Below are 27,472 nucleotides of genomic sequence, written 5' to 3'. Positions count from 1 at the left end.
CAAATCTTAAAAATCATTAAACCCAAATACATCAACGTTTCTCCTGACGATCCGAGTTTACCAGATAGAGTTAAATTACTTATAAAAACAGAATTTGTCACACAAATTAGATTTTCAAAAATAAACAGATTTCACCAATACTCTGTTGAATTTAAACACTCTGAAAGCACTTATCCTTGGTTATTAAATTTTATCGTTGAGCAAACCGATATTTACTCTTGGGTTGAAATTTTTAGTACTGATAACGGCAAAAACTTTGAATTTAAAATACAATCATTAAACGGTCCTAAACAAATAAAATTCATAACACAAAACAAACAGTTCAACTTTCTACTTTAGTATTAGTGTTTTATTACTTAATTGTTATAACAAAAATATTTTCTACACTAATTACCCAAACTAATAGTACTTTCGTATAAAACATTCTTTTCATACACTAAAACAAAACATGGCAGCGAACGTTGTTGCGTACCCCGACATAGCGTTAGAGAAATTTACAGGTTTAGATCCATCTGAAGATGCCCAGGAATTCTTTAGTTTAATACAAAGAAAAATCCAATTCTCACTAGGAACAAGAGATCCTGCGGATGCTGATTTGCAAGCAGCATACGACGCTAGACAAAAAGCGTTGTTTGGTTCGGTTTTGCGTGGGCCCGCAGCCCAATGGTTTGAAACCTTAGCACCAGGTTTAGCATGGAACGAAGTTAGAAATCAGTTCATTACCCGTTTTACTGATGCAAAAGACAAGTATAGGAAAAGAATCGAAGTCGAGAGTATTAAAAGGCAACCAGATGAATTGATAAAAAGCTATACTCACCGAGTAACAAAAGCAGTTGAAAAAGGATGGCCAGATCCAGATTTTAACAACGACCAGCGTAACGCTAAGTGTATGGAGTACTTTGTAAGAGGATTAACGCCACCTACGCTCAAGCAAAAGGCACATCAGCGGTTAATAGAAAACCCAGCTACAACTTGGCAACAATTACAGGATCATGTAGCAACTAAAGACTTAAGTTTTTCTGTTAGCAGTGAATTCACGGGTACTGCCTCAAGTAGTATCGACAATAAAATAGAAATAGAAGGGTTAAAAAACCAACTCACAGAAATTGCAAATCTAATGAAAGATCATAAAATAAACGCCACATACAACAACGACAATCCCAGATTCAAACAAAACCAGACTAGATTCTGCAAGTTTTGCAAACGTTCAGGTCACACAATAGCTTTCTGCTTTAAGTACAAGGACTTTAAAAACGAAAACCGAAACCCACCTCAACAACGAGAAAAGTTCACAGATAATTATAAACGTAGTAGGAGCCATTCACCAGGTCAACAAAATTACAAATCAAACAATTATGACAATCGGAATTCTAGGGACAGACAGAGAAATGGTTATAACCAGAATCAATCCAATTATCAAAACAACTATAGGTCAGACTACCGACATCGATCACCGTACCCATCAAACTCTTCAAACAATTACCGATCATCTTCTTACGATAACCGATCACAGGAACGAGACAATAACCATCGAAACAACTCTTACAGAGATTACAATTGGCAAAATAGTAGGGATAGACAAAGCAACGGTCCTCCAAGATCAGATAATCGATATCGTGATAGGAGTAGAGACCATGACCGAGATAGGACACCTACTAGACAAAACCATAATATTCATTCAAGAGATAACAGTGAAGGGCGAAGCCGTCGAGTTCATTTTACCAGTGAAACTTCCAGAGACTATTACAATAATGAGAATCACAACGACGAGTATTTAAACTAGACAGGTCTCCGTTCATAAACACTACTGATAACAAAACAAGTTACTCACATATTTACATTAATTTATACCAATCAGTCGGAGACAAAAATAAAAATAACGGCTTAGAAACACAGTTTTTATTGGACACAGGAGCATCAAGCTCTATAATTAATTACCACACTTATCTTGAACTATGTAAATTACAACACATTGAGATGAAAGCTTCAAAAAATCATACTTTAGCGGTTAATGGTGAGAAACTGAAACTTCTAGGTCAAATTACCTTCAAAACTTCTTTCGACATTGAAGGAAAGTATCAAGTGGAAGTTACCACATGGGTTTCAGCCAAAGATGGTTGCAAGCCGAATTTGTTGGGAATGGATTTCCTTGAATCTACAGTAAAATCTATTGACCTAACCACTCCAAAAATTGATTTAAAAACTTACCCTGAAGTAGCCGTCACATTATCTAGATACCAAACGAAAAGCTATCCATACATTAGCTCTTACAAAATTGTAACTCTTGACCAGCAACTACCATTAGCACCAAAATCAACTCGAGTAATATCAATTAGACCTCCGAATGAATTCTTCAGAAAAGGAACCTCCTTCGTAATTGGAAGTGAACTGCAAGCTCAAGGAATTTATACTTACAATGTTCAGTGTTTTAGAAAAGAAAAGGAATTACCAATAATGCTAAACAATCCTCTAAACAACAAGGTTGTCATCCAAAAGGGTCCTATTGGGCACACTTTAGAAGACATTGAAATTAGACAAGACCCAGAATTTTCTGTAGTTGACAACGTTGCATTCATAAACCACCTAATGAATAGTGACACTAATTGGGATCAAATATTCCATGTTAGTGAAAAACAAGGTCCAAAAATTTCAAAAGTTCAAAATTTCTGTGCAAGCAAAACTCCTGAAAAACAAAAGAAAACAGAAAAGCGAAAAAGGCAACAAGATTTTACTAACAACTACGAATTAGAAACAGACTTTAGCGACGACCTCAAGGATCTTAAGCCACAATTAGAAACAACTGATGAGAACATCAGACCCGTTGAACTTCCCAAAGAAAAACTTAACAGATTTGACAAAACCGATCAAGCGTTTCTCAAAAAATTTGATTTCAGTCAAGCTGATATCAATGACGAAAACTTAGACAAGTTACTGAGGACTTTAACTAAAAATAAAGACGTTTACTCTCAACACAAATACGATGTTGGTAAGATAAAACAAAAGTTTCATGTTAAACTGTTACCTAATTCAACTTTGACAAAACAAAGACCATCCAAAGTACCATTACATTATCAGGAAAAACTAGAAAACCTTTTGGAACAACTGTGTAAAACAGGTATAATCCGGGAAATGGGTAATGATAAAGAAATGGGATCAGAATTTATTAATCCAATCATAATCCTACCCAAGGGGAACACAGTAAAACTGGTTATAGATGCCCGATATCTGAATTCAATAACAGACCTTAGTCGATATTCATGGCCACTCGAACCAATCGGAAGTCTATTAACTAGATTAAAAGGTAATTTCTTCACAACCAGTGATCTTTGTTCAGCCTATAACCAAGTCCCTCTAACTGAGGAAACCAAACAGCTGGTAAGTTTTGTAATTGGTCCAAAGCAATACACATTTGAACGCGGATTTTACGGCCTATGCGGTCTACCTAATTTCTTCAGTCGCATAATGACTATCCATTTTGCACCATTAATTGGAAAAAAACAAGCTATAACCTACATTGATGACACCATCATGCAAGCGCAAGATGAAACCGAAATGTTTGAAATAATTGACAAGTACCATGAACTTTTAAGGAAATCAGGATTAAAAGCTCAACCTGAAAAGACTAAATTTTTCCTTAGGAAAGTACAGTTCTTGGGACATGTAGTAGGTAAAGATGGGATACAACCAGTCAAGAAGCGAGTAGCAGATTTAAAAGCACTTAAGTCGCCTGAAAACAAACGTGATGTCATGAGAGTTCTAGGTTGCTTAGGATTCTACAGCATGTACATCAAAAATTTGCATGTTGACTGCAAACCATTTTATGACCTAACCCGCACAGAAACTAAATTTGTCTGGACAACAGAACACGAAAAACTGTTTAACGACATTGAAAACAGGATTAGCGAAGATACTATCTTAGCAATACCTGATACTAAATACCCTTTCCACGTGCATGTAGACGCTTCTTCTATAGGAGTAGGCTCAATTCTCGTTCAAGAATTTCCAGAAGGGAAACGAATAGTGTCTTTTAATTCTAGAATTTACACTAAAGAGGAACAAAAAATGAGCACCACAGCACGCGAACTTTGCGGTGTAATATCTGCACTACAAACTTATGAGCATTACCTAATTGGTTCTCCCCATCCAGTATATGTGTACACCGACCATAAGCCTTTAATGTATCTATGGGGTAGAAGAGGAAAACTTTCTCACAGATTTTTTAGATACCAGTTAGTAATATCTCAATTTCAGAACTTGAAAATTATTTGGACTGAAGGAAAAAACTTAGCTTTTCCCGACATCCTAAGTCGCAATGTAAAACTTAAAGATCTGGACAAGTATCAACTTAAACACAAAAAGATACCAAAAGACATTAGTTTTTACGACGAGCATGGTAACGAGGAAAAATACTTCATTTTGCGTGATAATGAAAAGGGACCAGCAGATGACTTTTTTCCAATCCTAAAACAAAGCATAACGGGTATCGACAAATTCATTTTCAAAAATGACGAAATGGTAAAGCAAAAGTACGACAATAATCAAAACAGACTTTGCTCAATAAACAATATTTCGGAAGATTTCTCGTATGGTTCATCAATTAACCACTATAGGCGTCACCGCAAACATGAAATAACCCCTGTATCAGAACAGGAGGAAGACGAAACGTCTGATCATTATACAGAAATTGATTCCTACCCTGATGAAGGGATAACCGAACAAAATTTTGACCCAATTTCGGAATTTGAATTGTTCAATGAGAACCAGTCACCGGAATTAGATTTTGACAAACTCTACATTGATCAAACTAATACCACAGACTCGGAGTACAGATTCCCTCTAGAATACGATAAAGTTTTTCTCGTAAAAAATAGCACTTGTATAGATAAAACCGAATTAGCAAAAAAACTTCCCGAAAATCCAAAAATAAAAGATGCAAGAGAACTCATCGATAAACTGACAATCTTCTCTAAAGAAGTTGATTTAAATACATCGGTAATTTGTCAAGAACAATTAAAAGACCCAGTGATACAACAAATTCGCCAATTAAGGACGAACAATAACAAAGATGAAAAGAAAATTGAATTCCGACAATCTAAAGCCATAATGTCGTACATTAATAACTTTGAGAAACTGAGTTTCGTAGGTAACATCTTATGTATTCAAAAACAAACAGACGAACCAGATATTGAATACTTAAAAATTTGTGTACCACTGTCATTGTTCTTTAAAGTTTTTCAGCTAGCTCATTGTGAACTGTCAGGTCATGTAGGTTTAGATAAAACACTTGCTAATGTAAAACGATTTTTTTTATTGGCCCGGAATGTATAAATGGATTGAAAACCTAATTGCTGATTGCCTTGAATGCCAAAAAAATAAACAAAAACGGAGAGATATCCACGAAGCACCCCTCGAAAAGTGGACTGATACAGTCCCATTCCCCTTTCATACGGTCCATATTGATCATAAAGGACCTTTAAATCCACCATCGAACGGTAAACACCATTGTTTAGTTATTGTCGATTCATTTTCACGTTTCATTCAAGTATACCCCGTACGTTCCACAGACGCAATAGACACCATAAAAGCTTTAGAAAAGTTCATCTTGTCTTTTGGAATACCACAAAAACTTGTTTATGATAAGGGTTCGGCATTCATGAACCAAGATTTTGCGAGTTACATTCATGAATTAGGTATAACACCCGCACCTCGAACTGCTTATGCGCCTTGGACTAATGGTAAAGTCGAGATCCAAAACAAACATCTAGGAGCACATTTCCGAATTTTTCTAGAACAAGCTCGAGGTAAATGGGACGAACTGGCACCAAAATTTGCTTTTTCTCATAACACGGTTCCAAATGCTAGTACTGGAATCTCACCTTATGAAATTGTGTTCGGACAAAAACCACAGATACCTCTGTCACTTAAGTTAGGACTCCTACGAAATTCACAACTCACATGCTCTTCCGAGTTTTGCAAAGACCTGCCTCTTCACAGGCATACCTTGCAAACTTCAAAAAACACCGAAATTGACAAACTTCTAAAACCGACTATTAACAATTCGTTGCTTATGCGAGAAAACCAATTCAAACAAATGTACAATAACGCTTATAAAAAGAGCTTAGAAAACAATAACCGCGCACATAAACATAGAAACAAACACAAATTAGGCAAGCCACTTGAAGTTGGACAAAAAGTTCTAATGGAAAACCATCAAATTGAGTTAGGAAAGTCAAGAAAACTACATGAACTAAGATCAGGACCTTATACTGTAGAAAAAAAACTAACCAATGTTAACTATGAATTAACTTTAGATAACAACCCGGCCACCAGGAAGGTCGCTCATAGAAATCACCTAGTCGAGTACTACCCAGCTACTGAAACTATACCAGAGTTAACCCTAGAGTATGGTATAGATAAAAATAATTGTGACACATTTTATAATAATCTAATGACAAGTCAGATGAATAAACTCAATAGTCCCTTGACTAAATTCTCCTTCCAAAGCCCCACTAACACCGAATATTTCCCCGTGGATAATTTCATACGAAGAGACTCCCCTGTGCAGAACTTCGACCCTGACCGAACACCTACCAATTTTGATTCTGGATTCAACGAAGCAAGTTCAGGTGGTCGTGATAACCCACCTCCAGTCCAAACACACCTACCTAGCGGTAGTCGAACAAGAAGTTCAACTCCTTGCCCACAGCACAATTCTAGAATACCTCTAGACCCTAATTTAAGTCCTCTCCGCCCTAATACATCGGAACAAGGACCTTCTAATTTACAAACTTTAGAAAATAATAATAATAATAGGCGAACTTCTAGTCGCTCGGCCAAGCCGCCATCACGCTATCAAGCCGGATTTACTTAACTTTGTTTTAGGTAGCAATAAATCCAGTCAACATTTACTGGCAGTGCCTATTACTACAACTCATAGCCTTAATTCCCGACTTGAAGCGCTAAAAAAAGAACAGGATGAAAAGATATCCTTGTTTTGAAAAACTCTATTTTTCTTATTTACTTATAAGTCTTTTCTACTTTTGTACTCTTTCTATAGTTATTAATGCTACTGAGGATATTAATGATGTATCTAACAAAGTTAGGGTCATTCATTATGACTGTTCTAAAATGAAAGAAAATAAAATGTATGCTTTAACACAAGTTTCTCCCTGCAAAATTACACCCGAAAATATTCAGATGGTTGATACACATGTAACACTTTATCAACGGTCCTATCGGACCTTTGTTAAAGCTCTTATGTGCAAAGTCACTGCAATGCTCATTCGTTATAATTGTGGTATGTTTTCCCATTCATCAATTGTACACAACGCTCCAATAATAACATACGATATTATTGTTTCACCCGAACAATGCCTAAATGCTAATAAAACTGGAAAAATTACTGTTACTGAATTTGACGATGATGACATGGAAATTGACATAAAACATGGAATAAAAACTGTCTCCTATAAAAACCAGGGAGTTGATCTTGAAGGTGAATCATCAACATCTTGTGATAATCGTGGTCAAATTAAACACTTCTCTTTTGAAACCCTGATGCAATAAACTGTACTCGATATTGATCTTAATGACAGAACTGTCTATAACAGTCAAGGACTAAAACTTCCTTGTGCCCTCTCAGAAGGAGGTTGTCATTCGACATCACTCGACCCCTTTGCATACAATTGGGAGGCACCGGAAAATTGTATAGTTACTAAAAGATTTTCACAAAACGCAATAATGCTAAAACATGAAAACGAACTTGGTAACGTACAGTATTTCATAGTGAGTGATGAAAAATCGGAGACGCCCTATGAAGGACCAGGAACGTATTCTCCTGCTGAAATGGACATAAAAATTAGAGTAATTGATGAAAAAGAAAAGGTGTGTGGAAAACCAGAATTTATTTACAGAACAAATTTAGATTCTTTATATGTTTCTTATAAAGGCGGATTTAATATGAAGACTGGCAAACCTTATAAAACAAAAACTCAACAATTTTTTCATAAACTTCGTGTTGAACCTGACAATAGCCTAAGTGTAAATGGGTTTAATAGGAAGCCTTCAGATGAACAGATCCGAACATCCGACAATGGTTTTGTTGCATGGGAACACTTAGACAAAGACAAGTTAGACTATGATCTTAACCTTGCGGTAAAAATGGATTTTGTCATATATCATAATTACATGCAAATAAAACAAGCATGGAAAGGTTTGGTCATAGAACAATGCGAACTTGACCGAACTCAAAAACAAATGATACTAATGCAGGCTATCCAAAACAATCGTTTAGCTGGATATATGTTAACCGGCAACAGCTCGATGTTCTTAGACACAGATGGTAGCATAGGTTGGCTGTGCCACTGTCCAAAACGAAACTCACCACTTCAGGTTCTTGAACAGTGTTATGATAGGATTCCTATTCATTATGATGGTAGGACAATGTTCGTCGACCCAATTACTCGACAAACCTACCCTTTTGCAAACGAAGTAGATTGTGTTGGAGGCTACAAAAATGCCTACCAATTAGATATTGATAATGAAAATTCATGGTACCATTTGATGCCAGCACCTGTTCCTTTACAACCGCCAAAAATATTCTCTTCAAGAGTTATTAGTTCTATTCCAAAATTTACCGGTTACGAATCGCAACGTGCCGGAATTTACACACCAAATCAACTTAAATCGTTTTGGGACAATATCTTGCATTCGGAAGCTTCAAAATCTGTTTTGACAAAAATTTCAAGAGAAGTTCTAGAAGGAAGAAGCATAGACTATTCTCAAAAAGATATCTATGCGTCAGCAATGGGAATTAACAGACAAATTTATCTAGATTCTCTTCTTTCACCTACATTTTTTACAGACCAGTTCAAAGGCACTTTTGGAATCATCACTTTTTATCTGGAAAAAATTGGAGTTTATTTTGCTTGTTTCTTGTGCATAAAATTCTTAACTGATGTAATCGTAACAATCATAAGAGCGTTCGAAATCCACAAAATATCCAACAAAACAATGGGTTTTTGGAAAATTCTATTAGGAGCAACATATAATCTTTGTATCTTATCGTTCTTTACACCGGTATTCTCTAACGAAACCAAACCGTCGGCCCCACAGAACAACAATCATTTTTTACCGCTTAGTAATTATCAACCTTACAGCACCATAGAAAAAACTTACAAATGCGTTGAGGATCAACCAAGAGAAAATAAAGTTGATGAGCATTGTCATACAGAAAATAATAAAGTAGAATACCCAAATCTGGCGTCACATCAACCACAACCACAAAATGATACAACCATTCGAAGTGTGGTGGCACCTCCTTAAAGCTGTTAATAAAAAAATCATCTTTTTCATAAAAAAATAATTTGTCTCAAAAATAAAAAAAAAAATTTGTATTAGACTCTATAAGTTAATTAATATCTTGTTTAGATACACCTCAAGGATGCTATGCTATGCAACCCAAATTCATAAAACAGCCTAACGCTTTATTCATTCGATTTAGACAATACACCGGACAGATATTATCCTCAAGTCTTTCCGATTTAAAAACTACTGTAACTATTAGAGTTGCATCTTTCTACTTCAGTGACATTATAGACTTGGACGTACCGCATTCAAATTTTCAATACTTCTCATTGTTAAGAGCCCTGATTGATGACACAATTACTTTTGTAAACATTGGAGTCGAATACAAAATTGTTTCAAAGCATCTGAAGAAAAATATTATTAGACTTTGACTTTTCCTGTAAGAGACATGTGTGGATTCCTTCCTTGCTTTTTATTTCTTATAATCCATTTTCAACTATGTAATCGCAACTATGTCTATCTAGCTATTGCCTGCACTCTTCCCATACTCCGATTTTGCCTCAGTGAATCCGATTGATATATTATCTATAATTATCAATCGTTGTCAATAATCCTCTTTTCAGAAATAATTGACACACCCTTTTTTATCCTTTTTTTTACATTTACATACTTTTATACATAGTTTTGAAATGAAGAACAATAAGTTAATTAACAACTAAAACGCTTCCATTAATGTACTTTTTGTTTCAAGATAGACTCGTTACAATTTATCAAATAAAGAAAACTTTTGAAGAAAATCACGGAGACATTTTCCCTCAAATCGTTATAAATTTTGAGTTTTGGGACACTTGGGAAAACGATACTGTGATTTTAACCCCTCATTCGTTGTATTGGAATTATTTCGTGTATTTAGCACAATTCGACCCTAATAGTCTGCCAAATGAGCTAGATCAGCAAAATGATTCATTTAACTAATAGAAACTTACAAATCAGAATCGGAAACCAAAATTTTGAGCTATTAGCCGTATACTATGTTTCCGCTATAAGTATAATGACTTTCGCGAAAAAACCCATGACAAATATTTACAGACTTTTAACTATTTTCATTACTCATCCTCAGTTCGCCGAATTCACCATTTTTCTAGCATTCAAAGAGAACTCGGTATTTCAAGTACAACATCCAATCTACATTGCTTAGGTATCGTTCTAAACTATGATATTTGCAGTTAACAATAAATTTGTAGAGTTACAAAAAATTCAACGATCTTTTGATGCATACCCAACTCCTGTACCTACTATGCTAGTAACGCTCAAAGAAATCCAAAGTGAAAAAATTTGTTTAATAAGTATTAATCCTCTTTCAGTTCATTGGAAATTCTTCCTCTTTATTCTAGAAAACCCAAACTGTGTACCTCACAATCTTTATTTTGAATTGCCGAAAAGTGATTGTTCTCAAAACGATTTCATTACTAAAGAATTGGAAACTATTAACAATTAAAAGCAGCAATGATATTCTCATACCAAAACTGCCTTATACAAATACAATTTTTTGAAAAATCATTTGTCACGACAAAAAGCAACAGAGTAATCCCACAATTAATACTCCATTTTCAATATTTAAACACTTGGACTGATGGAACCATTACCTTAACACCATCTTCCCCCTATTGGACATTCTTTATAAATATATCCCAAGCTTTAAATGGTTCTAAAATCCCTTTTAATTTAGATCTTCTATAATGCTGTTCCACTTTGGTGAGCGCCTAGTCAAAGTAGAGTCCCTCGAGAGATCTTTCATTGAAACTTCCACAGCAGAGATTAAACCCTGTATAATTATACACTATACAGACTACGAGCGTGGATGTGAGGGTTCTACTCGAGTAACAATGGGAATGATGCACTGGGAATTCTTTCTCGCACTCATTGATATCGAAGAGCACTTCCCAGTCAATTTGGGCGCTCTTCAGTAAAGTAAATTGTTTCACATAACTTTCTCTCCCCAAAAAATATTTTTTTTCCCTTGCTCATAAATTCTATCCTTTTTTTTCTGATCAATTTGTTCTTTTTCCCTCATTTCTTTTCAAACTGTTAAAAATAAAATGATTTTGTTCATTGGTAAGGAAAAAGTTAAAATTGTTAAAGCAGAAAGATGGTTTACTATCTGTTTTACACAATATAAAGCATGTATCAAAATAACTTATATGTTCCTAAGCACCGGTACCATTAATCATTATTACATTTATCCAAACGAGAAACACTGGAATTTCTTTTTTGCTATTGCAGATTTAAATGTAACTATCCCCAACGAACTTGAACACCATGGATTAGAACTCGTATACCCGGATCTTTCTAATTTGTCCTTATAATGGGAAACATTCTGAAAATATCGTCTCAGCAACCTCAAATTGATACAACCCCTAAAGTTGAATGCCCTGTTTGTTATCTCCCTTGCCGTCAATTCAAAAAATTGCACAAAAACCCAAATGGTCAGCCCCCCCCCATTTTGCTTGCATTCCTTGTAGAAACGAATTATTTAAATATTGGAACCAACCTAAATGCCCCATTTGCGTAACTCCCATTTATACAATCAGTCATTGCCATTATTTCCAGTGTGATTCTTGTCAAGAAGTCAAAAAATTATCCACCTGCCACAGTCACTTCAGAGATTTTCACCCAAAACAATCAGTTTGTTTGCAGTGTATGACCTTCACCACTACTAAATGCCCCTTATGCAAACAAACAATTGACCCAAACAACCCGTGGTAAAATCCTTAATTCAAAACTACCTTCACAAATTATCCAAAATGTTTATCCCCAAAGTACTTGATTTTTTATTAATGGCCCTTATGATTATTGCAGCAGCCTTCTCCTTCGTTTTAACCGTTTTCCTCGTTGTTGTAAGTATTCCTTTCAATTTTTTGATGTTAGTAGTTATATTAGTAATAGACCAAGCAATGAAATCCCAAAATAATCAACAACCAAAACCTCCAACCATACCAGTCCCATAATCCCCTCCAATAACAATCTTCCAAAAATGAATACAACTGACAAAGAAACCAATACTATAGAATCCAAACCGGTCTCATTAATTTGTTTATGCTGCAGACGTGAAACAATTGTTTTCAAGAAATTACACGAGAACCCCCCTGACGAACTACCCCACGTAATGTGTCTGCTCTGTTACCAATATGTTATAAAAGATATGGGCTACGATTTTTGTCCTAAATGCTCTAAATTTAATGTCATCTTTTCAATCTTTAACTGGTTTCAATGTGATATTTGCAAACAAACAAGATTTCAATACTCTGTTGCAAAAACGTTTCATCACAGTGATCATAAGCCCGTCAACTTTTGTAAATTTTGCGTAGAAGATTATAAATTATGCCCTCGTTGCGAAAAAACAACCACATAATCTAAAATGAGTTCAAGAACATCCAAAATTTTACTTCCTTCCCTAGTTTTATTTTTAATCCAATCGATATCCCTAATTCAACTCAGTTTTTACCAGGAACAAGTCACCTCCTTCACCCTAGTTCTGCACTACTCATTGAATTGACAAAATGCAACCCATAACATTGTTTATTCTTCTATTTGTTCTCTTATGCGCATTGGCAATATCCCTTTTTATTAATAACTACCTCCTTTCCGCAATTCGCCAAATTTTCTCCAGATACTAAAAATGACCAATCTAGACCTATCCACAAAAATATTTATCCTAATCCTAATTACCTTGCTTGCCATATCGTTCCTCATTAATCTCATCCTACTGCAGTTTCTCAAAGGTTTTCCTGTTTCTATCTAAGGAAAATAAGAGAACAGTCACTCGATGGGTCTTTCACAATCCCTATTCGACGGTTTCCGTTGGTTCTATCCCCATAAGGACATTATCTGCCCTATATGTTCACGAAAAACCGTTATTGTAGAAAAACTACACAAGCAATTCCCCAAAGAAAATCCCCACTATGTATGTATTCCTTGCAGAAAAGCATTTTTTAAAAGATACCCAAACCCTAAATGTCCCATCTGTCTTCGACCTTGTCTTCCCGTCCTGATCACATCCTACTTCCGATGCAATTTATGCAAAAAAATGAAAACAGAATTAGGAATAACAAAACACCCACATTTTTCCCAACATGACGAACACCGATTCTGTCGAGTGTGCATAAATAAGCAGAAAAAATGTCCCATTTGCAAAAATTTTTTAGACGACGTTGTCTAATAAACCAAAAACAACTCAAGCCCAAACGATTTTTTTTCCCTCTTTTAACATTTCCTCGGGAAGGGGTTACCTCAGCTTTCTCCAGCCTGCCCCCCTGGCTTTTGAACCTAAATAATTCAGAACACTAACACGATAACTGAAATTTCCCAAAACGACCCGAAAAATTTCCTTTTTTCAGCTAAAGCAAGGTTGTCTCCCCAGCTGCACGGGTCGTTGCAGCCGTGTTAGTGTGACGCACGCCCCAAGACTCACACCTCCGGGCAGCGGAGAAAGACGTACTTGTGCCAGGGCTGCCCGCCTGGCATAAGTATAAAAATTTTTTTATTATTGCCCCCCTCCCTTTATTAAAATTAACTTTGCATTTAGCAAAACAAAAACTTTTCTACCAAACTTTAATAACAAATGCATTTAGCATTATAATTTTTAAGTAAAGCAGTTAGCAACAAAATCTTACAAAAACATTTTTTACAATAGAATATATTAGCAATACAATTGCAAACTTGAAAGAGAACATAATGTGTGATAATTAAGACACAGGAAAAATAATCAAAAATAATTTTAGATCCCACACATCACAATGAACAGCCAAGCAACACTTAAGAGTGTGATCACCACAACTGATCAAAATCAGACTGTCAACATGTCCTCTACACGAACAATCTACACTCCCCACGAACAATCTGCAGCACACCCAAATCAAATTAGGAAAAATGACCATCCAAGCAAAACATCAACTCCCCCGTTTGCACCCATTAAACCACAACTGGACACTCCATCAACTTCTAACCAGTAGGACCCTGAAGTTAACTGGAAAATAAACCGCAAAAGATGCCCCTCACAATTTCTGAATAATAACCATGCGGAAAAGATCCGAAAATTAGCCAACATTGATGACCTCTTATCTGAGGAAGATAGGAAAAACAAACACTACTGCTTGAACGTACAACGAAGCAGAGAGGCAGACCTAAATCCTGAGAACCCGAGATTTCTCAACCATCTGAAATACACGCTCAAAGCAAATTACAACAAATTTACAACATTAGAACGGGTGAAAGTTAGAAACGATGCTACGAATGAGGATTGCTTCATGAAATCGGACGAATTGCCACTCGTAAAACATTTTAGCCTAAGCAGTGAATCTAACACGTGGAGGATAAAGAACAGAGATCCAGAAACGAAAACGTATAACGTAAGAAATCACCAGCTAGATGTCTACATTAACGTCCCTTATGATGCTATAACCGCGTTCCCTTCAGCAGAAGACCATTGTAGCGAAACATCAAAAGAAAGTCTCATCACAGAAAACAACCGCTTCAAGCAAGAGCTCTTCATCAAAGAAACGGAACTACAAGAATTGCAAATAAAATTTGAGAACCTCAAAATGGAGAGCAATGAGAAGGAAAAAAACTACCAGCGATGACTACTGGAGACGTCAGTATGTGATTACAAAACAACTTCAGAAGACTGAAGACAGCAATCTAAAACAATTGAATAAGGTGTACATTCAAAAACATCTAGAAATCACATCAGCGAATCAAAAGCTCGGAATTGAAAATAAGAAGCTAGTGCAAAAGGTTAAAGAGCTAAATCGCGAATTAAGAAAAATGAAGGACAAGAAAACTCGGAAAAATAAACGAGAAGAAAGACACAAACTAGAAGCCAAAAAGAAAACAGACAGAAAACCTGTGGAAATGGCGGCATCATCATCACCTGTGGAACTGACTATACAAACTGAAGAAGTTGTGGAAGTGTTTGATATATTGGACGACGGCGACAGTCCAGTACCAAGCCCAGTCATTTTGCCCCCAGAATTTTTCGAATAATACAGCACAACATTATCGCCCTTTGCGATTAATTTTATAGCATACCATTATCGCCCTTTGCGATTAATTTCATAACTATCTGAACTTGTAGTAACTCATTTATATGTTCCAAACGCAATAAAATTATATACGATGCAGTATATATATTTTTTTTTTAAATCATTTTCTTTTCTATCTTAAAAATCGGGGTGAGCTGTAGTATTACGAGAGCCGTTACAAATGAACGGATAATTAATCCCGCATTAGAGCGAACGTATTTAGGCGCTAATTAACCATTCTTTCGCCGCGCGCTAAACGAACTAACGCTTGTTAAGACTACCAGTACACAAGTATTTAAACAACTCAGTTCGACTTATTTAAATAACACAACTTTAGGCCTGGATCTCCTCGCTTATATCCAGGATAGAAAATGTACATTGTTGAACGTAGGCGGCCTGTAAAACCACAGTTTCTTTTGATTTAAATTACTTCTGCTTTTGACAGTTGCAATGCAGATCTTTTCCCCCAATTTCAATAAAGATGAAGCAGATTGCTTCAGGGGAAAAGACAATAGAGTCTCATAAAAAGCCCCCAAGAAAACCATAATTGTTGCGGTTTTAGAAGAGGGGAAAAGCAGAAAACAGGCGCCTACGAAATCAATAATTGATGCTCTCAGCTTTTTAGATTTTTATTATTTTTTGGAGTTTCAATAATTTCTCCGTGAGATAAAAAAGAGTTAATTCTCTTGCCTTCTCGGCCAATAGGAAAATTAAGAAGCACCTCACTATGAACGTGAGTTTGTGATTCGCTCCCTATCGGCCCAAACGGAGCTGAGAGGAATTAATTGTTTCTCTCAGCGAAGTGGGACGGAATAAAATTAGAGAGACAGAAATCACTCCCAGAAACAAGCAGCAGACAACTGCTTTCAATTTTCTCAAAATTTAACTTCACTTTAACAATAAAATAGTCGAACAAAATTGTTTAATAACTTCGACAAATAATTCCAGATTTAATTTTAAAAACTTTCTTTTTCGTCAAATAACATAACTGAAGAAACACCCAAGTGAACGATCGCCCAACAGCTCACCTCCAATTCACCACTACACAACTGGTAATTAGTAAGCTGTAATTTTATATTTACTCTTTTATAAATTAAATACTTTCAGCCCCCCAACTATTTTAAATTGAGACTTATAGCACAGACAGGTCTTAGGCATATATCTTTGCCTTCGATTTGTTATATCTTTTGTCAAGTTTGACTGGCATACATAAAGAGATCCCGTATTGTGTGATCTGTAACAGCCCAGCCAAATTTGATAATCCCTACCCAGTGACGCTCGTGACCAGCCCCCCCCCCGGCATTGCCAGTTATGGGTTTTTAATTGGCATGTCATTGTTATTATGTGATAAGTTGTGCGTTCACTTACGGGGTCCTAAAACGCCAACCAAGTAGTATAGGTCCCATTTACTATTAGTTAGTTAATTACTTACTTAACGGTAGAATCTACTCAAAGGTAGAAATATTAAAGGTAGAACCGATGATTATGGAACTTAATGGCGGTGCCAAAAACTTAGTGATAATGTATAATCGATGCCGCAATTTACGATGTAGGAAAAATTTTTGACGTTTAAGATACTTGAACTTTGTTTGTTTTAATGAAAATGGAGCTCAGTGAGCAAAGCTTTGGTCTTCAGAGCTTTAAAGTTTCCTGATAAGTTTTCCACGTATATAACAATATTTCTGTGCGTTTTCTAGCAATAATTTTTAAAACTTAAAATTGAGCATTTTTTTCAGATGTTGTTTTTATTTCAGCTGAGTCCAACGTTTTCTTCGCACAATATGCCGTGAACAACCTAAATAACGAATTGTTCTACGGGCGAATTATACCCTCAACTTCATGGCTGCGAGTGTTTCTGTGTACAGTATTGATATTTCCAACCACCATCAGTCTACCATGGAAAGCTTATTACCGCGGAGTTTTCTACCAAATGAAGGGGGTCGTTGCTCAACAGGTGTGTTGTATGTTGTGTGTTGTTGTCATTCGATCTCACCTCCCCCCATTGTTATTTTCAGTTTTTCCGGCTGTTATTGGTACTAACCAGTGTCAGGTTTAATTTAATCCTATTTTTTGGACCGATTCTAGTCGTCAAAGCAAGAAAATATTTTGATAGTCCACATCAATATGTGGACTATCGATAAGAAAGCTTTTCGCTTCATTTTACAAGATTGCTTCCAATACGCTTGCAAAATTTTAAATTCATCATTCGGAAAATTAATTTTTATCTACATGTGTTGGAATTCGGTTACAAATAGGTAGGACAGTTATTTCCAATTATTTTATATGTTTATTTTTCCTCAACGATGGCATTAGAGACAGACGTACAAGAAATCTTTTTGGAATACAATCCCATGTATTAACACACAAAAAAGGATTTCACTGACTAATCCAAGAAAATTTGTCAATTGCCTGTGTACCAACTTTTTCCTTGTGAACGAACTGTATTGAGCCTGACTGGAAAAAATGCTTGTTTCTGCACTAAATTTTTTGTGGAGTCTACAAAGGTTGAACGGGTATAAGTACGTGAAACTACTTCAGCGATTTATACTTGTTCGTTTCGAAAAGAGCATGAGGTACTTCAGAAGTTATTTTAATGTTTAGAAATACAGGAAACCTCTAACCCTTATTTAAAATATTGTAACAAAATAGAAGTACAATTTTTTTCCTTCTTAACCTTAACCAGCTGCTCTCAAAATCAAGGATTTCTCTATGACCGGTTTCGGTTGTTTGAAGTCATTTTTTTCTGTGCTTCTCCACCAAAAGAGTAGTCTTTATTGTTTTTAAATTAAAAATGTTGAAGACCATCTTAATGTTGAAGACCATTAAAAATGTTGAAGACCATCTTAATGTTGAAGACCATTTGTCTGAAGCACGCGCCAAAAAATTTGGCCAATTCATTCATTGTTTTCTTCGTACGTTTTTTCTAAGTGCTGTGGCAATGCCACATACAGTACAAAACGGATTTACATTTTTAGTGCTATATGATAATCTGAATCAATCCTACTGAGCTATTGCCTTAGTGTATGTCGTTGACATTGTGAAATAATCAACATTACTATGCCAACTAACAAGAAGAGTAAACGGACATTATAAAAAGTAGTAAATTTGTGGTAGAATTACTTTTTCCCACTCTGCATGGATACAATCTGCGGGCTGGCATTTTGAGACCAGCAGCTGAGGAGACGCCTGGAATAACAAGCTCAGCTGGGCGCGGCGGCTAAATACGTCTAAAAAGTAACCCTATTTTTTATAGGGTTATTTCCTTACTTCAGCAATACATACAATTATGGGATCTTTTCAACAATTGTCCCCTTTTATTACCACATGATTACTTTACCGCATTATTACTTGGCCGACACCTTAGATCATCAGTGGGGACCGCTGATGCAAGCGCAATTGCGGACCGCTGTTCACAGTCATGCCTGTGGGTCGTTATCCGGAAATCGCGGCGAAGCCGCGCGCGTGTAGTGCGTCCACCGACGCGCCAGTCGAAAATTCGGCTATTTGTCCTAGCATAGCGTTTTTTATTCTCATCAGTTTAACATAGTGTGCGCATACGTGAAAAGTTATTAGTCGTCGCTGATTGGCTAATGAATTGCACACTTGAATTCTATTCAAGAATAGCCCCCGTTTGCAAAAGGGGGGCAATTGTTGAAAAGATCCCAATTATGCACTATATTAGATATTGATTACTGTAACTACTGCTTGTATTCAATACAATACATCGTTATCCACGCTCATTCTTACTTTAAAAGTGCACTTATAAAAACCTGCAAAAATTGCTATTTTAATTATGAACACCTGATGGTCCAATGAATTTTTGTATACTATATTGTATACTCATTAATAAAAAACATGACTAATTAGATTGTTCTGTCCAAGCACATGCAAAAAGTATTCGTTCGCTCAAATCGTTACTGTTTTCTAGACAAACTTCATAACACGGTTGCATAAGCTTGAAGTGCTATGCGGCGGCTGTGAATATAGCACTTACGAGTTTATGAACTATACGCAATTATTCGTAAGCATTTATCACGTTTCGGTTGAGTGAAATGTACTTGCTTTTTCCACTGGACTGATTTTTGTCCAGTGAAGTGCATAAAATAGCTCAACGTAGTTAAAGTTCACAAAGTGAATAGAATGCACTCATTGAAAGTAAATTTGAGAATCTCGAAGGATTATTTACTAGAAACTAAAGGAATTTTGCTTCTCTTCTGTCCCCCCCCCTTCCAGCTTAGTGGGCATATAACTTTTACGCCCCCAGTCCTACTCGCTATCTTGCTATTTTTTACATGGTAACGTACTATTTGGCAACTAAGAATTTGTTGAGGGGGGGGGGGGGGCAGAATGAATCCGGATTTTCGCTCGTGTTTTTGATAGTGATGATTTTTAAATTTTTAGAATATTGCAATTTAAGAGGACCATAAATTTTGACCAAAAGAGGACCATAAAGATGTTATAAATTTTCAGTCAAAAAGTTGAGCATGAAAAAAAAAACATTTTTCTTCATAAAGACTAAAATAATGGATCATTATTCTCTTCCCATTCATTTTTTGGAAGGTTTTTTTTATTTCAGGTGATATTTGACCGAGTTGCCAGTCGGAAGCAGAAGCTGAAGTCAATAGACCCTAAAGTCAAAAGACGACTTCGCTTAGCTTTGGGAACCCTATTCTACTCGGTATACACCTCACCGATCACAAAATACATAATCGACACAACTTACCAGCTGTTATTTGTCATCGCACAAAGTTACATGTTAACAGTGGTGTATGAAATTCAGGATCGGAACTGTTTCCTTCGCCCTCGTGAACAAAAATTTTGTTATCTCTTACGTTCGTAGCCCCCCCCCCCCCCAAGCTCATGTGATAGCATATTATTTGCACCCACGGACGCACGTGCCATATTTCTACTTAATGATTTACTATTTAATGGCACGTGCTCTGTAACGGGGGGGGGGGGGGGGGGGGCACAAACTTGACAAATGAGTGTTTTTTTTGGATCTTTTCCGCTTGTGCCCCAGTACGTTATGCATGCTTCTCGTAGTTACATAGCTCGTGTCATTACATAGTAAATCATTATGCAAAAAATGGCACTTGCGTCTGGGGGTGCAGATAATACGCCCTCAATTACAATTTATTTTTTGTAATAGAGTAAATTTTTATTTAATAATGGCACATGCGCCGTGGTGGTGTGAAAGGTATATACCCACTAAGTTGGAGGCCGAAACAGTATATATTCGAAAATCTCATATGGCATGACCTGAACTTGTCCAGACTATGAGCTAGGTTGGCGGCGGACCCCTCTGTCCTCGACCCCTCTGTCCCCGACTTCATTTTGTGGACCTCATTTTGTGATATAAAGTAACATAGTTATACATATAGACAGAGGAAACAGTTTTATAGGAACCGTTGTCGAGAATTGAAAAGATTTTGTTTCTGTTGAGTGTGACTAATTTGTTCAAAGATTGGGTATCGTGTGCGCGGTTTGAGGAGGCTCACTGGCGACACCGTGTGCAGAGATACTATTCTGCTAATAAATGGCTGATCAAATCAACTTTGAGCAGTCTGTTCTTCATACTTGGTAAGTAATGACCATTTCTGAGTCACCTTTTCGATCTTTTCCGTTTGTGCCCCATTCCCAGTACTTTATGCACCCCCAGTTACAGAGCACGTGTCATTGCATAGTCTAATTTTTAATTTGTCTAATTTTTAATGAACAGTCCCATCTCATTTTAGTTATGCAAACCGTTATCATTAGGAAAATATGCGATAGTTTGTTTTAACAGGCTGATGAAAACAAGTTTTTTTCACGGGAGAAAATAAACAGTTTTATTTCGTTAGCAATACGTTTGTTCTCATAATATATTATGGTTTGCTATAGCACCCTAAAGTTTTGCGGAATAAGAGTTCAATTTCACCAACTTGTAATAAAAATCCGAAAACAATTTTTACACAATTATTTACCTGCACTTATGGTCTTGCCTACCTCTGAAATTCATAAAATAGGCCATGATAACTTGCCATCTACCACAAAGAAAAATTGAAATTCGTACAATTTCCACAGGCAACGTTCCTTTTACTGTGAAACTTCTTGTAGAGTTCACATTGAGATTTATTCGTTTACAAAAGTAAAAAGTAAAAAATGCAGTTTAACATGGTAAACTGCGGGTTCTCTTTGACAATTAGTGTCAACATAAATTTGGTAGTTTTTTCTGAGATTTATATCCATCGACGCATAATCATCAAATGTTTAAAAAATCTAAATTTGGGTTAACTAACAAGCTTACTAATTGAAAAATCCAGATAGATTTTGGCCAGTTTTTCTTTAGCAGCATTATGTTCATCTCAATGCGAAATCTGTTCAACTTGCTTATAAATTTTTCATAAATAAAATAACTTGCTCATAAATAAAATATTGATTAACAGTATTGAGGCCTGAACAAATTTCACGAGGGACTCAACTTACGCAACTTACACTACTGCTAACGGAAAGCCGGCCAATTTCTATCTGGATTTTCTCTGTGAGCAAGTTTGTCGTTCTATCTGAATTTAGATCTACTAAACGTCTGATGATTATGCGTCGCTTGATATAAGAACAACAAGAAACGGCCAAAAAAAATCACTGAAATTGACTTCAATAACAGGCAGTTTATCATGCACATTGGAAAATTGAGTGCGTTTACTTTTGACAGTGAGCGTATCTGTTAACATTGCGTTTTATCTTATTTTTGCAGGTAGTCAAGACCGTTAGTGCAGGTGAATTATTGTGTAAAAATTGTTTTGGGATTTCCTTGTCTAAATGAATTCGAAAAACTTTCAGGAACTTCTTGCAATATAAATTTAGCAGAATACTTTTTTTCGTTATAATTAATTACATGATTTTTTGGCAATTCGACATTCTGAACTCAAAAACTTCGAAAATTGTGTGTGAGTTTTGCGCAAGAAAATTGCAGTGAAACAGCAATGCAGAGACATAACTAAATTGTCAAGCGCCAATTTGCAAGCGTTTGTAATGCTTATCCGATTATTGTACGTTTATACGCATTTCAGCGCATTTCAGCACATTTCAGCGCATTATTATGTAAGGTTTTTTTGCGCTGAACTTTTTGAAAAGTGAGCGCATTTCTTACATAATTTTTGAAAAATTTCTCGACCCGGGTACATGTAAATTGACAAACTTTGTGGATAGTTCTGAATTTGTTAAATTTATTTTGTTTCAGCTATTACTATCCATGCATTCACATACAACTTTTCCGAAGCTTCCGAATTGTGTCAAGTCTTCTACATCATAAGTGTGTTCCTCAATTACGCAATTCTACTTCGCTCCTGCCTTATATGGAAAGGAGTCGGACATTACATCATAATGATGGAGCGAATGGGCTACGACTTGAAAGTGTTCATAGTTGTCGTGCTCATTTTCACTATCTGCTATGGAATTTGCTTACAAAGCATTTTATTCTCAAATCAAGAGAAATCGACTTGGAGTGTAATTTTCGGAATTGCTCTCAAACCCGTACTGCACATATTTGGCGACAATTTTCTGGCAAGTCTGGCAGAAAGTGGAAACTGCGATCCAAGTTCAACTACCCTGTTTCAGGATTGCAAATTGACGTATGTCAGACCGGTTTTCGCTTTAATTTGCTTTTTGGCCTACGCCACATTGGTTAACTTGATGTTGGTCAATTTACTAATTGCGGTATTCGCCAATACTTACACAGTTATAAACGATAATCTGGACCAGTATTGGAATATGATATTCTACCGAGTCGCTGTGAAGTACTATTCAGAAAAATATAATTACCCCGGACCGATATTTTTCGTGATATTTGTTGTCGAACTGTTCGGGTCTGTTTTCCAGAAGACCAAAAGGAAAAAAGATCGAGCAATAGAGTTGGAGCGAAAACAAAATTTGTTCAAAGCTAAAAAGATGGAACAAAAGACATTTTATAATTATTTTGTACTTACAAGCCAAAAAGCCTCTCGGTACTAATTTTAAAGGTAGCATATATAAATTTCAATGTTTGCAAAAAACTCTACTCACGCTTTTCAGTTTGTGTTCATTATCGAAATGTTCTAACTTGAAGCAATAACACACTAAAAAAGTTCAGATAAATTTACCTGAACCATGTTCAGGTAATCGGTTGTTCAGGTGTAAAGACACCTGAAAAAGGTAAACTTACCTGAAAAAAAGTTTTTTATTTCATTTAGCAATGAAACACAAACAACTTTCTACAAATAAAAACTAAACTGAAACAAACCAAAACTGCAATTTCTGGATGAGATAACAACATATTCATCAAGTGATGTACAGCACTTTTTTAAACGTGCCTCACTGTATGTGTATAGTTGTCTTGAGTGCAGCGAAGTCACTAATTTCTAGTTTAACTTCATCTGTTTACTTTTGTTACTCGCATCATTGCGAACTCCTCTTCATCAACTCATTCGTTAGCAGTGAATCGGGTTTGCAACAGAGATCTTTTGGCTCCGATTTTGTTCTCATGGACCCTATGGCCGCTCATAAGCGCTCAAACGAATCTTCAAATCATTCTAAAAGTCGTTGGTATGAGGCGGGTATACAAGACAAGCTCAATGCAGTTTTGAAAACGTTGACGAAATCTGAAGATAACATTGGTTCAGAACTGAGAAAAATTAAATAAGAACTGTGTTCCGTTTATTATACGAATAGCATAGATATAGTCAGTCCCATAAAGTTGCAACGCTATCGAACATTTAAAGGTCGAAGTTCGATTATAAAACATGCAGAGATCAGCATTTTGTTGTTCCCTTGCCTGCCGTGAGTTTTTCGAACGTTCGCTTGCGTTGCAACTTTATGGGACTTGCTATACTATTGTCAAAAGGAATTGCGCTGCTGGTATCGAAATTCTAGGTGCTGCAACAGGCTTTGCTAATTTCGTTCCCTCTAATCTAGGGAAGCGTTGCAGTTAAGAGGGGAATTTTTTCGAACAATTTAGCATATTTGGATGATCCTCAATGCGCGTTGGTATCGAAAAAGATTTTGTTGGTGCTCCAAAGGTTGAAAAGTCCTTGAAAAATTGCTCAATTTTTTTCTGCAGAATACTTTCGAAGATATTCTAGGAAGTCTTCAGCCTGATTCTTTCTGTGAACAGGCACGCTTCTCAACCAATTAAACAGGAATTGGTATTAAAGGATCAAATTCATCAAGTTGAATTGGCGTTTGGTCGTTTGATGCCCCAATTGTCTGCACTGATATAAAAGCAACAAGTCAAAAGCCGATAGAAGAGTAATTGTTCCCCAAACTTTCGAACAGTTCGGAGAGATTGCGGCTTTGCAACCATTTCAAAATATAGGAGAATTTGGAAATAGCAGTTTTTGTTCATCTATTTAGACGTCCTATTTCAAAAGGGAAAGCTGAGCTGTTATCACTCTCAACTACCGCAATCCAGCAAAAACATAGTTGTCAGTTGCAACAGTTCAGGACAATTGTCTACACCTTCCTCCGGATAAGTTTCCTGCGGCTTTTAACTACTGTCTGGGTATCGAAGCTTACGATAACGGCACAAAGTGAAACCTTTAAAAATCGGGGACTTCAAGTTCTACGGGCTGTCTTGCTGTTTCATAAGGTGGACTTGAAGATTTACCTGGCCTAGAAATTTTGACGGTCATAATTTAACGCCATGAGCAAGTACCGGAGCGGATAAGTTCAGCATGCGATGCAGCCAGTCTCATCAAAATGCTGGGGAAAAAACTCTGTTAGCCGACAAAAAATTATAGGCCAGGTAAATTATTTTTGCGCTCGTGGAATTCGTGCCAACCAGAAGATTTTGATATAACTGCTTCTTCACCTCTATAGTCTAGCGTGATTTGGAATGCGGCAGAGATGCGTGGTTTTACCCGAGACCTGCCGAGGAAAGAAAAGTACCATCCATAAGCCCAAAAATGTACTTTAATTTATTCCCTTTGGCTTTTGAGACTTTGGAAGTTTAGGAGGGGATGTGGAAGAGGCTCAGTTGAATTGCTATATAAAGTGATAACTAATATTTCCTGCAATTGGCGTTCTATTTAGCTTTCAGATAACTAGCTCAGGCAGTCTCATACACTAAAACACTCGGTTCCGCTATCATGTGCAACAAATTGAAAGCGATCATTTTTTCTATCTATAATTGCCCGCAAGGATTTAGTAGAAAAAGATCTCAATCGCAACAGGTTTAATTGTTTGCTCATCGTTGAGTTTTTTCCTAATTTAGTTTGGAAAACTTCCGTTGTTACTCTACCACAGAAAACTTGCTCGATAAAAGTAAATTTCTCCACTTCTTAGCTGTCCAAACTTCTTACCTGGGGAGAGCGGAAACAAATTTGGGAATCTTCTGACCAGATGGGTTAGGAAGCAAAATAGATTGCAAGATAAATGCCAGTTTAATTTTTCTTAAAAAAATTGCGTTGAATTGTTATGGGTAAGTTTACAAAAGGTTAGCTGTAATCTGCGATGAAATTGAGCAATTTGAAAGCAGCTGATTATTTTCTGCTGCTAAAGTAATGAAAAAAATGGTAATCATTAATCGAAATCCAACTAGATATCACTTCTTCAAATTAACGCATGTCACCTTATATCATTTTTGAGTAATTTGGTGACTGCATTTGTTTCTGACCCACTTGTGGCGGGAGGAACTATATACTCAAATGGGGTTTATTTGTTATTAGTCATTTTTGGCCGATCAATATATTCATCGTACTAATTTGAGACTGGTATCCTTAAAAAGCCCGTCCGGCATAGAATCTGGAATCAAGAAGACTTTTTGATGTTTATGTCTGACAGGGATTTGTAGAAGTATTAAGTTTTGTGAACAGTGAACGAAATTCGTTGTTTTTATTCATAATTTCCGTGTTTTCTGAGAAAAATTTTTGTCAGTTCTGCTGAAATTTCTAAAATTGTTAACAACAATGTTTTTGTTTTTACAGTTAAGAATAGAGCAGATTTGCTGATTGGTTTCATGTGAGTCATTTCTTTAATAGTTTTGCTAGTTTTTTTGGAGTTCATTCTACTTAAACCAAAAATAGCGCCAATTACGTTTTTTCATCCCGAGCTGTTTCAACATGCCGGAAGTAAAGACCTAACATCTGCCGTCACAAATTTGAAAAACTCTAAAAAAAATTTTAGTTGTACTTGCGCTTTCTATTGGAGTCTTCTGGAATTAAATTTTTGCCTGGTTTTTGGAAAATCAACTCAATGATTAAATAAATCGCATCCTTTATTTTTTTGGTTTATTGAAAAAATTAGTCTGCTAAATGACTTAATACGGAAACATATGGAGTAATTCTGTGGTTTTGTTGGATGTGCATCAAAATCAGGCCGAGTTTGGGACTCAACTTGGATTCTCACAATCAATAGTTACTCGGATTTTTTTGGTTGGTTTCGCATTTTTGTTTTTTTTATGTTGATTACTGACAGAATTGAATCGGAATCAACACCCGATTAATCGAAGATTTTATTTACGGCAAGTAGAGGCCAAAGTCTATAACAAAATATAAAAAAATGCTTTCAGAGAGGAGCTCGTAGTTTTTAAGGCTTTGACTGTTTGTTTTCGCAAACTCTAACTGACTTCTTCTGTTTTGCGTCCTTTCGCCATGTTATTGCAGCCTGAAGATTTCAGGGTAATTATCAAAGATCGTCTAGGGTTATTTGAGAACTATAGGTGGACCTATATAATGCAATGCCTTTTTGTGTTATCTGAAGCTCTTTTTGATCTTGAATATATTTGTTTTAAGAAAAAGTATGAAGTTTTGAAGTTTTCCGATTGATATTAATCTTTTTTCTGTTCACATATAGCTTCTTCTCGCTGTATATGCGGCAGAACTTCATCCAATTTGAGAAAAAAACTCTTAATAGTGGTTTTAAATTTAACTAATGGTCTTTTGGCTTTCTTACTAGAAAATTTCATGAAACTTTGTTATTTATTTATATTTGCCTATATTTGAGGTTGTTATCTGTTCCCTTTCCAAAAGATTGAAATAAGGAGAGCCTCAATCGCACTGAGAGAACCAGGAAAAGATAAATTTTAAAGATCTCATTGAATAGCTTATAGTGTTAATGGCTGCAAAGCCGTTCTC

At 36.0% G+C, this 27,472-nt stretch overlaps 2 protein-coding genes across 4 annotated transcripts in view; one reads left to right on the top strand and one right to left on the bottom strand.

Annotated features, from left to right (window-relative positions):
- Positions 1-25,052, top strand: part of LOC142356298 (transient receptor potential cation channel subfamily M member 5-like) — a 57,519-nt gene extending 32,467 nt beyond the window's left edge. For 2 of the 3 annotated variants that reach the window (XM_075408246.1, XM_075408240.1), the window contains exons 11-14: positions 17,141-17,340; positions 19,963-20,168; positions 20,791-20,966; positions 22,606-23,485. In XM_075408246.1, coding sequence (XP_075264361.1) covers positions 17,141-17,340; positions 19,963-20,168; positions 20,791-20,966; positions 22,606-23,375 — 1,352 coding nt within the window. In that variant the 3' untranslated portion in view covers positions 23,376-23,485. Of the gene's footprint in view, positions 1-17,140; positions 17,341-19,962; positions 20,169-20,790; positions 20,967-22,605; positions 23,486-24,752 lie in introns of those variants that run through there. The other variant, XM_075408251.1, reaches the window with a different exon arrangement.
- Positions 1-27,472, bottom strand: part of LOC142356259 (serine/threonine-protein kinase MRCK alpha-like) — a 521,049-nt gene that overhangs the window by 165,776 nt on the left and 327,801 nt on the right. The window lies entirely within an intron of this gene.

The sequence above is a fragment of the Convolutriloba macropyga genome, chromosome 2 (assembly GCF_964194025.1).
Source record: "Convolutriloba macropyga chromosome 2, txConMacr16.3, whole genome shotgun sequence".
NCBI lineage: Eukaryota > Metazoa > Xenacoelomorpha > Acoela > Convolutidae > Convolutriloba > Convolutriloba macropyga.
Note: the sequence above shows the minus strand (reverse complement) of the source record. Positions and strands in the feature narration are given on the sequence as shown.